This window comes from Triticum urartu, chromosome 2 (assembly GCF_003073215.2).
Source record: "Triticum urartu cultivar G1812 chromosome 2, Tu2.1, whole genome shotgun sequence".
NCBI classification, from domain to species: Eukaryota; Viridiplantae; Streptophyta; class Magnoliopsida; order Poales; family Poaceae; genus Triticum; species Triticum urartu.
Window position 1 is genome coordinate 27,029,847 of NC_053023.1, and position 12,822 is coordinate 27,042,668.

General features: G+C 43.2%; 3 protein-coding genes across 3 annotated transcripts; 2 read left to right on the plus strand and 1 right to left on the minus strand.

The window, feature by feature from the left end:
• Window positions 1-223: 223 nt before the first annotated feature.
• LOC125535329 (proline-rich protein 4-like) lies at window positions 224-1,227 on the minus strand. The gene has a single exon (XM_048698383.1). The coding sequence runs from the start codon at window positions 1,156-1,158 to the stop codon at window positions 520-522; it is 639 nt and encodes a 212-aa protein (XP_048554340.1). The 5' UTR covers window positions 1,159-1,227; the 3' UTR covers window positions 224-519.
• Window positions 1,228-6,842: 5,615 nt separating this feature from the next.
• LOC125534844 (proline-rich protein 4-like) lies at window positions 6,843-8,121 on the plus strand. Its single transcript, XM_048697921.1, has 2 exons — window positions 6,843-6,855; window positions 7,214-8,121. The coding sequence occupies exons 1-2, from the start codon at window positions 6,843-6,845 to the stop codon at window positions 7,705-7,707; spliced, it is 507 nt and encodes a 168-aa protein (XP_048553878.1). The 3' UTR covers window positions 7,708-8,121.
• A 2,738-nt stretch (window positions 8,122-10,859) lies between these two features.
• LOC125540799 (proline-rich protein 4-like) lies at window positions 10,860-11,912 on the plus strand. The gene is made up of 2 exons (XM_048704357.1): window positions 10,860-11,043; window positions 11,136-11,912. The coding sequence occupies exons 1-2, from the start codon at window positions 10,902-10,904 to the stop codon at window positions 11,627-11,629; spliced, it is 636 nt and encodes a 211-aa protein (XP_048560314.1). The 5' UTR covers window positions 10,860-10,901; the 3' UTR covers window positions 11,630-11,912.
• Window positions 11,913-12,822: the final 910 nt, after the last annotated feature.

Sequence of the window (12,822 nt, forward strand, 5' to 3'; positions counted from 1 at the left end):
CTGGTAGCTACCATTTGCTTCTAGAAAAAAAGAGCTACCATTTGCTTACAACATGAATGCCATGAGTTGTCCATGACAAATCCAATTGCACACTTACCTCAGTTTCTCTTGAGTTTTAGTTCACGGATCAGAAAATTGACTGGAACTAATGGCAAAATCACATTATCCTTATCGTGTCAATCGTCTGGAACAGCTGCAGTGTACTTCGGTTGACAAAATCGACTTGATTTAAATTACTTGATTCATAAAAACCTCTTGTACTACAAGAGAACTCACCGAAATTACAGAAGCAAACACACCAACCACACCCACACACTTGCCTGACACACACGCGTAGAGCTGTTATTCTGAACTCTCACTCTGCAGTGCAGATACTAAAACGGGGCAGCCAATGGCAGAAGACCAAACAATGCACCCACCCATGCAAACCGATCATAAATACCAACGTCGATCACTCACTGACAACCAACCCGCTGATGAGATTTCATCGCTGGGCAGGAGTACGGTGGTAGACTGGACTCAGTGGTGTCCGTGGTATCCACCGCCGCCGCCTCCGCCATAGGTGGGGGTGGGAGGGACTGGGTGATAGTCCGGGTGGGGCTGCGGCTTGGGCTCGGGCTTGGGCACGGGGCCGTAGTCCGGGTGGGGCTGGGGCTTGGGCTCCGGCTTCGGCGGCACGGGCTTCTTGTGGTGGAAGTGCTCCATGATGTGCTTCTTGATCGGTCCGCATAGGGTCATGGACGCACACTCCGGCGACGCTGCAGACGGCGTGGCAATGTTGTCGCCGGCGACGACGCCAAATGTGGTGCCCTGGGACACCGGCACGATCTTGGACGGCTCCTGGCCGGGGCACGGCGCGTTGGAGGCGGCGCTGTGGAGCTGTGCGACGCAGTCGGCACCATGGAGGTCAGAAGCGAGGGGCACGCTGAAGGCGCCGGTGCCGTCGAGGGCGCCCACCGCCTTGCTCTCGTAGTCGCCGGCGCTGTTCTTGCACTTGATCGCCACCTGCAGAGCCTTGAAGGCTTCCTCGGCCTTGATGTTCTTCCTGGTGCAGTCGGCGCACTTGGCCAGGCCGACGACGACTGACGCCGCCTCGGTGTTGGCGACGGCCATCGCCAGCAGGACGCAGAGGGCGAGTGCTCTCGTCGGAGCTGCCATGCCTGAAACTCTGGATCGCACTACTGCCACTTGCTGGTGTGAAGTGGCTGATGGATGGATGGATGTAACAGGCGACGCATGGCTTATATAGGCCTCGGCGTTGATCGGCAGAGCTCGAATGCTCAACCGGCCGATCTGTCCGCAAGCGCAGAAGAAGAAGGATGGCCGGCGGGCGCAGTGAAGCGAGACAACGAGAGATGAGCTAATTCGCTTTCGGCGCGCCGAAGTTTCTGATGGCGAATTAATATCGGTCGTCGTTTTGATCCACGTCACTGTTCAGTTGGTGTCTTGGTGATCGATTTTTTATTTAGAACATACAAACAGGTCACGAATGGTATCCTAGCTGGCAAACATCAGTACTCCCTCCGTTCTTTTTTAGTCTGCATGTAAGATTTGATCAAAGTCAAACTTTGTAAACTTTCACTAAGTTTATAAAACAAATAGCAAGATTCACAATATGAGATCAATATTGTTAGATGCATCATGAAATTAATTTTCTTACCATATACTCCCTCTGTTCCAAAATAAATGACACAATTTTGTACTAACTTTAGTATCAAATTAGTACTAAGTTGAGTCATCTATTTTGAAACGGAGGGAGTAGTTTTAATATTGTAGATGTTGATATTTTTTCCAACAAAGTTGATCAAACTTTACAAAGTTTGACTTTGCACGAATCTTATATGCAGACTAAAAAGAAACGAAGGAAGTAAGTAGCAACTTCCAGTTCAAACAGCAATTGCTTCATTTCTTTTTTTACTTTACATATTGGTTCTGTCTTGAAAGTCAAACTTTGGAGAGTAGTACTTACTACAGATTGCAGGTTGACGCATCAAAATTATGACACTGCTGACTTCCATGTTTATTTGATCAAATAGATACTCCCTCCGTTTTTAAAATAAAAGGTGTATTAGTTTTTAAAAGTCAAACTTCTGTAACTTTGATCAAGTTTGTAGAAAAATATATCAATGTTTACAATACAAAACCATTATCACTAGAATCACCATTAAATATATTTTCTTACTTTATTTCTTAGTATTGCAGGTATTGATATATTTTGCTCTAAACTTGATCAAATATCAAAATGCTTGAATTTTTGAAAAACTAATGCACCTTGTATTTTGGAACTAATGGAGTGACAAAAACATGTGACTCATGACATTGTACAAACTAACACGACCTTTTAGTTTAAGAGCATGGAATACACACAAAGAACAGACGTTGTAAAAACTTGATGTTTCTCAAATTGGTGGAAGCAATAAAAGAATTCACATATGAGTGGGCATAATAAAGCTTCATCTCATTTTCAGTGAAAGCTCCACCGGGGTTGGCAACTCCAAGGACAACGATGTATCCCGGACGATACTGTATATTCAGGGTCGTATCCCATTTCACGATGCATCCAATGGTTATGCTGTTCATATACTCTAAGTGAATCATTGCTGTATGAGCTTGTTGTGTTCCAGTGGAAAAGATCTACACATATACAACATCCCTTTTCCAAGTATCATGGTCGCATGGATGTTCTTTCTTTTACACTTAAGGTCTCTTTTTACATTGTTGACAAGAATTTGGATTAGCTCCCAAGGCGCGTCATCCATCCAAGTACCATGAGCAGAAGATCTAGCTAATATAGCTAATTCATGTGCGGTTGCATTAGCCTCTCTAGGACAGTGATCATGGGTTACATGAGTAAAATCAAGAGACATATTGTACATAGCAATCGTCAAATAAAGCACTCGTGACGCCAGATGATGAAGCCCCTTCTAGCATTGTCGTAATCACCTCCAGATTATCTGAATTCACTTCAAGATTGTTGCACCCAACTGTGTGTGCAGGATTCACTCCATATCTCAGTGTTGTGGCTTCGGTCGTGAAAGCGTCAAAACAGACATCAATTCTTTCATTTGCAGCAACAATGAATTTTCCCATACAATCTCGAAGGACAGGTGATACAGATGCCTAGAGAGTATCAAGGTCAAACGATGTATCAACGTTGAGCTTTAAACGATGCCTAGAGAGTACGTAGCAAGAGTTTCCTCTGCTCGCACACATACCAAGATGCAATAGCAATAATTTATCGGGATACATGTCCTAAAATCATCGCTTCTTGATCAAGGAAGTTCAATAAATATTCCAGCGTCTCCTCCCAGGACAAGCCAGAGACACATGATTTATGGATGATATCACCAAGTCCCGACGGATTTCACACTTCACTAGCCAAAGAGTATTCAAATAGAAGATGTTTAACATCCTCACTCCTCAGCCCATAATTTGCAAATGGGACAATGAGGAGACACCTGTATATGTCTATCAGCAAGATTTGCACGACAGGGAGTCGCCCCTTTCAATTGCCCTCCACAAGAAAAAAATTACCTTGGCCGGACACTGCAGGTTCCAAACTAAATCCCACATACCGTTATGCCTCGATTCTTCAATATTATTCTCATTATATATTTTATCCAATGTACCATCCATCTTTACGAACTCTCTTGTTTTTGTTGGATGCAAACTTCCATAGGCAATCAAAACATTGTCAGCAATTAACCGTCCCAGAACAGGGGCATTCTTGCCGACCCATGTGTTGTTGTTTGCTGCAAAAAAAGGGGTATAGCAAAGATTCTCGATCTGAAAAAGATATTCTTCTATGGTGGCTCGGCCAATCACAAACATAAGTTTTCTATATCTTGAGAGAATCCTGGAGAATCTAAATAGCTAGCGCCACTAACCTATTTATCTCTATGTAAGCAAGCCATCTCAGCGTGTCAAAGACCCACCTTTAACATGCAACCATGCATAGGAAAAGCATCACCTCAACATGCAAATATTAATTGGAATTTCCACTGTAGTATTATGCTATTTACATCTAATAAATATTTTACAACCATACAATAATCAAACACAATAAACCATATATATTTTCATTTATTTATTATAATATTAATCTAACTACTCATGTTCCACCCAGCCAAATACATTGAAATATAATGCAGAACATTCCCTCAACAATGTGCGAGATATCATCTAGTAATCACTTGGTTTCTGATGTTTGCCATTCATCATTTATCAAGAGCACTTCACTTTTCATATATTAGGTCCGACCTCGATTTAGTGATGGAAACTACTTGGCAACATATTGTGGCGACAATTGATAGAAATTGCATGGTCCGTGAGCCAGTAGTCATAGAGCAACTTTCAAGTAAAATGGAATACAACTGTCTTCTGAACTGCAGAACAAAATACTCCAGCGTTATTATATTCGAAGTTTGAGAAGTTTTTATGTTATTATGCCACTTGTGCTGCTCTGGTGCTCTAACCCTACCTCTGATTGGTTGTAAGATTGCTTTCAAATTAAGCTTGTAACCAGCCAATCCACGCTGCTAGCTCAAGTCTTGTTGATTTGGTACATATAAATGCCCCGGAGGCGCGCCGCACGTAGAAAGGGACCAACAGAGAATTAGGTATGTAGGCTCTAACTTGTTTAGACTCTAGTAGATGATAAAGACTACGTACTTACGCTGCATGCTTGTCCATGTGCCGCGTGCAACCTACGAACGAGAAGGACACGATCGACCACCAGCCAATGCAAAGTCGATCACCAACCGAGTAATGACAAACGACGTGCGTGGATCAAATCGATCATTGATCGATGCGTGCAGAATCGATCAACCGAGTTTTAATTCGCCATCTGAAATTTCGGCGAGTTAGCCGGCCTCTCGTTGTCACGCATCACTTCGCCGTCCATCACCACCCTTGGAGCTTCGAGCACGCATGCAGCCAGATCATCCATCGAGCTGTATCGATCAATGCGGAGGCCTATATAAGCCATGCGTCGCCTGTTCCATTCATCCATCCATCCATCCATCCATCGACCAGCCACTTCACACAGGCAAGCGAGTGGTAGAGGTTCAGGCATGCCGAGAAACGACTAAGTTATTTTACCGGTGCTGGTATGTACCGGTGGCCAATCCACCATCCATCACTTTTGTCAAGATCTGTGCATATCTTATACTCTATTTCCAGATATTAGATTGGACATAGCAATACATGTACTGATGTCAGATATTGTCAGCTTTACAAAAGAGAGAGAGTTAAAATAGAGAGAACGGTGCATGCATGCATGCATTCTCTCAAGCCATACATATGACATGCTTTATTTTTCTCCTCATATTTTTAATGATTCATATCTTTTGAACCAAATGTCTATTATTGAAACTTTTTATATATTTGAATTCGTGGTGACAAGACCTTCAGAACAAGATCAATTTTGGATATGTTTGAAATATATTTTATTTTATATATTTCAATTTTGTTTGAAATCACTTTCATAAAAATTAGATTGTTTCACTATGTCATAGAAGTTTTTCCTAGCGTTTCACTCATTTTCATAAACTGGAATATGGAACTCACAGAGACACGGATATATTTGATAGGACAACATTTTTTCTAGCTTTTCCTAGTGTTTCGCTCATTTTTCACAAACTGGAATATGGAACTCACAAAGTTTTTTCTAGTGTTTGGCTCATTTTCAATCATTTGAATAAACATATCTCACTCATTTTCAAAAGATAGATTTAGGCCCATTCAAAATGATGGATATCACTCATTCAAAAATTTATTTCAAACATTTCAGAAAACTGATTTCACTCATTGAATCTAACAACACATTTCACTCATTTGATACAACTGATTTGAGTCGTTTCAATTGAAAGAAATACATGTTTCAATAATTTGAAAAGCTAATTTCACTCATTTGAAAATAAAAATATTCTTGTTTCAAGAAGCTGGTATATGTCACAAAAATAAACTTAAATTATTTCATAAAACTAACTTCACTCATTTGATGTCACTTGTTTCAAATAACTCATTTCGATTATTAAAAAAACGATTTCACTCAATTGAAAAGAAAAAAAATCGCTCGCTTCATAAAACAGATTATGCTCATTTCAATAATTATATTTCACTCATTTCAAAAACGATTTCACTCATTCAAACAATGATTTCATTCAATTCATAAAATTTGTTTCATTGAATTCAAAAAACATATTTCATTTAATTGAAATAACCCATTTCATAAAACTGATTTCACTCATTACAAAAAATATCTCAAAAACTAATTCCACTTTGTATTTACGAAATATATTCAAATGTATTTCAATCATCTCAAAAGTTAGTTTCAAATGTTTGAAATATAAATTTTAACTTGAAATAAGTGAAATTTAAATGCTATGAAAAAACAATTTCACTCGCTTCATAAAATAGATTTCGCTCATTTATAAAAAATTTTGAAATAATCTGTCTCACATGTTTTAAAATAACTAGTTTCACATTTTCTAAATAACAAGTTAAAAATATTTCATGATGAAATTTGTTTCATATGCATGAAAACAGAATGTACTCATTTGAAAATTTTGGTTTCACTCAAATACTTATTTCGTGTATTCCACAAAACATGTTTCACACATTTGAAATTTTGAAATTAAAATATGTTTGAATGTATTTAAGATTGGTCTTGTTCTGAAGGTCTTGGCATCGGGAGTTCAAATATATAAAATGTTTCAAAAAACAAGTTGCAGTTTAAAATATATGAATGAATGAAATTGCCAAAGAGAAAATAAAGGGCGTGAATTAGTCTGACATGTGATGCATCTTCAGTACGTGAGAATGAGGAGAGAGAATGGACCATGCATGCGTCAAGTATAACTATATTGCTGACATGGGCCCCTTTCATCTGACATTGATTTGACTATTAATAAAGATACAAGAGATAGACTCTCATTATACACATCTATACATTGTTTGTGGGCCTCCCTATAGCACGAATCACTTCGCATTTGAGTGGCAGATGGTTTGCCGGTAGGTACCGTATCCGGTAAAAAGAGGTTTGCGTGCCGAGAAAGTCTTCAAAGGTGAGCTAGCTACATACCATATATAGGTCGATAAATATGAACAGTACTGTCACTCTGCAGGTGCACACTTCACACACCTATAAATGTATGGAGATCAGCTCACAGTCACTGATGTACTAATGGCCCTGCCACGAAAATTTTGTCAGGTCTCCAGGTGGCAATCAAGTGCAAGAACATCCACGGCGACTACGAGAGCAAGGCAGTGGGTGCCCTCGACGGGACCGGCGCCTTCGGCGTGCCACTCGTCGCTGACCTCCACGGCAATGACTGCGTCGCACAGCTCCACAGCGCCGCCTCCAACACGCCGTGCCCTGGCCAGGAGCCATCAAAGATCGTGCCAGTTTCGGAAGGCACCACCTTCGGCATCGTCGCCGGTGACAACATTGCCACGCCATCCGCAGCATCGCCGGAGTGTGTGTCCATGACCCTGTGCGGGCCAATCAAGAAGCACATCATCGAGCACTTCCACCACAAGCAGCCGGTGCCGCCGAAGCCGGAGCCCAAGCCCCAGCCCCACCCAGACTACAGCCCCGTGCCCAAGCCCGAGCCCAAGCCGCAGCCCCACCCAGACTACCACCCTGTCCCTCCCATGCCCACCTATGGAGGCGGCAGCGACGGTGGATACCACGGACACCACTGAGTCCAGTCTACCACCGTCGTCCTGCCCAGCCATGAAATCTCATCACCGGGTTCAAAGTCAATGAGTGATCGATGTTGCTATTTATGATCGGTTTGCATGCGTGGATGGATTGCTTGGTGTTGTGCCATTTGCTGCCCCATTTTAGTATTTGCACCGCAAAGTTGAGAGTTCAGAATAATAGTTGTGAGCAACACAGGGATCACTGTGTATTTTGCTTTTTAAAGATTTGTATTTTTGGTGTATGTTTTGTATAAAGTTGTGGATCAAGTAATTTAATCAAGTCCATTTGAGCCAATGGAATTACCGCAGATGTTGGCTTTTTTGGCTTGATCTTGTTCTACTGTGTGTTGCGTGTGTTTAGTTCATGTTTTGCCTAATGTTATAGGCTTGCTTTTACCTTTATTTTCTTTTAAGTTTTTGGTTCATGTAATAACTGTGTGGCAGTTTTTTAATGGAAAAATAGCAAAAATGGTACATCGACGGGCTCTTTACGGGGTTTCAACGGACTCTCCCAACAAACTAAACTTGACCCCCCACCCCACCCCACCTCTGATTTTCAGGAAGGCGGGGCCCCTCTCCCCCTTAGTCCAATCACAGTTTGCCAAACTCAAAAACACCCCGTAAAACATTCGTAATGGTCCGTTGATGTAGCATTGCTCGAAAAATGGTTTTGCCATTGTGTAGTCATGTGAGACCATCATTTACATTCAGCCGGTTTTCAGATCCGTGGACTCAAACTCAAGTGGACTTCAGGCAGGTGTGCAAATGGATCTGTCATGGAAAACTCATGGCATTCATGTCAAAAACAAAATTGCAGCTACCAGGGATCATGCATTCATACTGCCCCTTCTGCTTTGACTTCTTTCTGCCTAAGCAGGAGGGGAACTGGGCCATGGCCCGGTCCAGCTGAAATACATAAGGGGGCATATTTGGCTCGGACCGTTGAAGACCAAACAATCAGTACCACTTAGGCAGCAGAGAACCTGCTTAGTCAAGTACATGGATTTACACAGGTAAAGTTTGAACAATGCTTTAGAGAAGATAAAGAGGCAGCTCGTGTAATAGCTGAACATAGTTTTTTCTGGCGAAAAGGGTCCAGATCTACTCCGTCTATTCCTAAATACAAGTCTTTTTAGAGTTTTCAATATGGACTACGTGCAAAGCAAAATGAGTGAATCTACACTTAAAATATGTCTACATACATCCGTATGTAGTGTATATTGAAATCTCTAAAAAGACCTATATTTAGGAATGGAAGGAGTATTATAAAGGTTCACCAAAAGTACAATTACAAAGCACAACGGACATAATAAAAATTACATCAAAGTCCATTAACCATCGAACGACCACTGACCACCAGAACGATCCGACGACGTGTCGTTGTCGTCGCTCCCATACCGAAGCCGGCTTGGCCTTGTCGATGACAGCTAGAAAGTCTTGGTGCACATGCCCCTAAGGACCAGCGCCCTGGAGTTGCAATCGTTGTTGTAGATCCCTTGAATCGATGTGAAGAACCTAACATCAAATATCATCGTCGCGTACGCATGTCGATAAACCCTATCCTTGCCGACCCGAGGAGCAGACGAGAATCTACGTCGGAGGTTTGTCGATCCATCCCAACGGATAAACTCGAGGAGAATCGATGCCCGAAAGACCGGCTCGAATATGTAGCATCGCCCCTAGGAGGACTAAAACCCCAACCTATCTATTAGTCGGAGCCGAGCCATGAGGATTGCCCTCCTTGCATCCGGTCTTCCGCGAGGTGGAAGAGAGGCGGGGCACTTTTTTTCCTCTGGCGGGCTGATTTGCCAGAGATTCGTCCCTCTCGGAAGGGGAATTCGAAGCCATTGTCATCACAACACTCCGATCATCATTGGGACCAATGCATATTCTGACTTATGAACTATTACATCAGATCCTTTGTTGAGTATAATGTCTGATGTTGATTACTACTTGCAGTTGATACTTAGAAGTTTTATTGGATTCATATGTTCAGGTTATTATTCATACTTTCATCTCCACTGATTATGATCCATATGATGTGTTGTGAGTGGCAGCCCATTACGTTCTTGAGGACATGGGATAAACCTGGTTACTATTAATCTTGTGAATTTAAATATAGTTCAATATTTTGATATTATGTTGTGATGTAATTTTGTAGTGGTGATGTGCGAACATCGACTGCACCAGGAAGAACATGAAGGCCGAGGAGAGTATTTTGTGATTAGTTTATCTATGGTAGATGGTTGGAATGACTGAATTACCAAATCCTAAGTTTATGAATTAGCATGAGGGGCTGTTGGAACCCCAAACTTTATTGTTATGATTAGATGCTATCTTAATTATTCTCAATGAATCTTGATGGAAGTTAGAACAACACATTACTATAGGTTCCACCGCACAGCAAATTATCAAAGCAATGAATGTTAACTCAATATAAACAAGATGAAAGTAACTTGATGAAACTACCATGCATGTGTCCTCGAGAGTGATTTGATTACAACTCTTGTTCTTTTTTGCGGGGAGATACAACTATCTTCTGAACTGCAGAACAAAATATGTACGATTGCAACCAGCGTTATTATATTGAAAGATTGAGAAGTTTTTATAGCTCTGGTGCTCAAATCCTTCTAGCTCTGAATGGTTGTAAGATTGCTTTCAAATTAAGCCTGTAACTAGCCAATCCACGTCGCTAGCTCCAACTCTTGTTGCTTTGCCATATAAATGCACGGGAGGTGCACCTCACGCAGAAAGGGATCATCGCATATAATTAGTTAACAGTACGTACGCTCTGACGACTTTTATGTAGGCTCGAGATGATAAAGGGTACGTACGTACTTACGCTGCATGCATCCATATGAAGGAGAACGACGTGATCGACCACCGGTCAAAGTCGATCACCAACCAGTTTAGCAATTTTGATCTCGATCACCAACTGAGTAATGACGAGGTGTGGAACAAATCGATGATCGATGCGTGCAGAATCAATCGAGTTTTCAATTCGCCATCTGAAATTTCGGCGAATTAGCCGGCCTCTCGTTGTCACGCATCATTGCGCCGGCCACCCTTGGAGAGCATGCAGCCAGATCATCCATCGAGCTGTGGCGATCAACGCGGACGCCTATATAAACCACACTGCCACTCAGTCGATCCATCATCCATCCGTTAACCCAAGCAGGCAACCCAATTCAGACATGGCAGCTCCGAGAGCGCTCGTTCTCGCCGTCCTTCTGGCGATCGCCGTTGCCAATGCTGAGGCGGCGTCCGTCGTGGTCGGCCTGGCCAAGTGCGCCGACTGCACCAGGAAGAACATCAAGGCCGAGGAAGCTTTCAAAGGTAAGCGCTAGCTAGCTACTGTGTAAAACTGTAAATGCATGATCGATGGGGCTCTGCTCACTGTTGTTCTGCCATGAATGCATGCACAACAGGTCTTCAGGTGGCCATCAAGTGCAAGAACAGCCACGGCGACTACGAGAGCAAGGCGGTGGGCGCCCTCGACGGCACCGGCGCCTTCAACGTACCCCTCGCCGCTGACCTACACGGCGCCGACTGCGTCGCTCAGCTCCACAGCGCCGCCTCCAAGGTGCCGTGCCCCGGCCAGGAGCCATCCAAGATCGTCCCGGTTTCCGAGGGCACCACCTTCGGCATCGTCGCCGGCGACAACACCGCCACGCCGTCTGCTGCATCGTCGCCGGAGTGCGCGTCCATGACCCTGTGCGGGCCGATCAAGAAGTACATCATCGAGCACTTCCACCACAAGAAGCCTGTGCCACCCAAGCCGGAGCCCAAGCCGCAGCCCCACCCTGACTACGGCCCCGTGCCCAAGCCGGAGCCCAAGCCGCAGCCCCACCCCGACTACCACCCCGTCCCTCCCACGCCTACATACGGTGGCGGCGGCGGTGGATACCACGGTCACCACTGACTCCGATCTGTCACCATCCTGCCCAGCACTGAAATCTCATCAGCGAGTGCATGATCAGTGTCAGTGAGTGACCGACGTTACTATTTATCATCAGTTGCATGCGTGGCCGCGTGGGTATTCTTTGGTGGTCTTCTGCCATTCGCTGCCCCGTTTTAGTATGTGCACGGCAGAGTTGAGAGTTCAGAATAACATTTGTGAGGAACGTGTATTGCTTTTTTTAAGATTTGTAATTTCAGTGTGTGTTTTGTATAAGAAATTACTGTGAATCAAGTAATTTAATGAAGCCGTTGGTGTGGATCTGTGGATGGATGATTGGGTATGACGATGACAATGTTTTAGCCATGCATTGCGTAGTTTTCTGAGTCGATTTTCAGATCTGTGGAGTGGAATCCAGGCAAGTGTGCAAATGGATTTGTGATGGACAACTCATGGCATTCAAAAACAAACTGGTACTCCCTCCTTCCATCTATATAGGGCCTAATGCTTTTTTCAAGACCGTCTTTGACTATTGACAAGATTAATAGTACATGACATGCATAATGTGAAAATTATATCATTGAAATCTACTTTCACATACGAATTTGATGGTATGATTTATGTAAGTTGCATGTCATATATTATTGCTCTAACATTTGGTCAAAGTTAACCTCGAAAAACACATTAGGCCCTATATAGATGGAAGGAGGGAGTAGGTACCAGGGATCATGGTTTAGATGTTGGTGGTCATGTATGGTTGGGAAACCGTTATGACCCCGCTGTAATTCATGTAAAACCTTGGTTTGAGCAATTAATAAAGTGTGTTTTCTCTAAAAAAAACTTGGACAGGAGACATCTTAGCTGCGGTTTGGCGATAAGATATCATCCGGGAGGTTTTTCTTCCCACTTATGCGGATGCAATATTGAACATTTTTTCCTAATTTTCGTGTGTCTATTTTTTATTTCGCCTCAGGTTGTTTTTTGTGGCCGCCCATTTAGTAGGAATCTCAACACTTGAGCGTTCATCTCATTCGAGTGTTCCGCGTGTGTGAGTCCAGGGATTTTTGTTGTTGAGCCCTTTTTCATTTTCGGGTTTGCGGTTTGCCTATCTAGGTTTTGGTCGACACCATGTTCACTCTTTTGGTCGCACTGCATATGTGAGGAGGGGACTGAAAAGGGGGAAGCCGAGGAGGGGGGAGACGGTGGAGGAAGTAGGG

Bases quoted from the DNA above. Each gene is read 5' to 3' on its own strand.
- LOC125535329 (XM_048698383.1), bottom strand. From the start codon at position 1,158: ATGGCAGCTCCGACGAGAGCACTCGCCCTCTGCGTCCTGCTGGCGATG.
- LOC125540799 (XM_048704357.1), top strand. From the start codon at position 10,902: ATGGCAGCTCCGAGAGCGCTCGTTCTCGCCGTCCTTCTGGCGATCGCC. The intron at 11,044-11,135 runs GTAAGCGCTAGC...CATGCACAACAG, and splicing joins GGCCGAGGAAGCTTTCAAAG to GTCTTCAGGTGGCCATCAAG.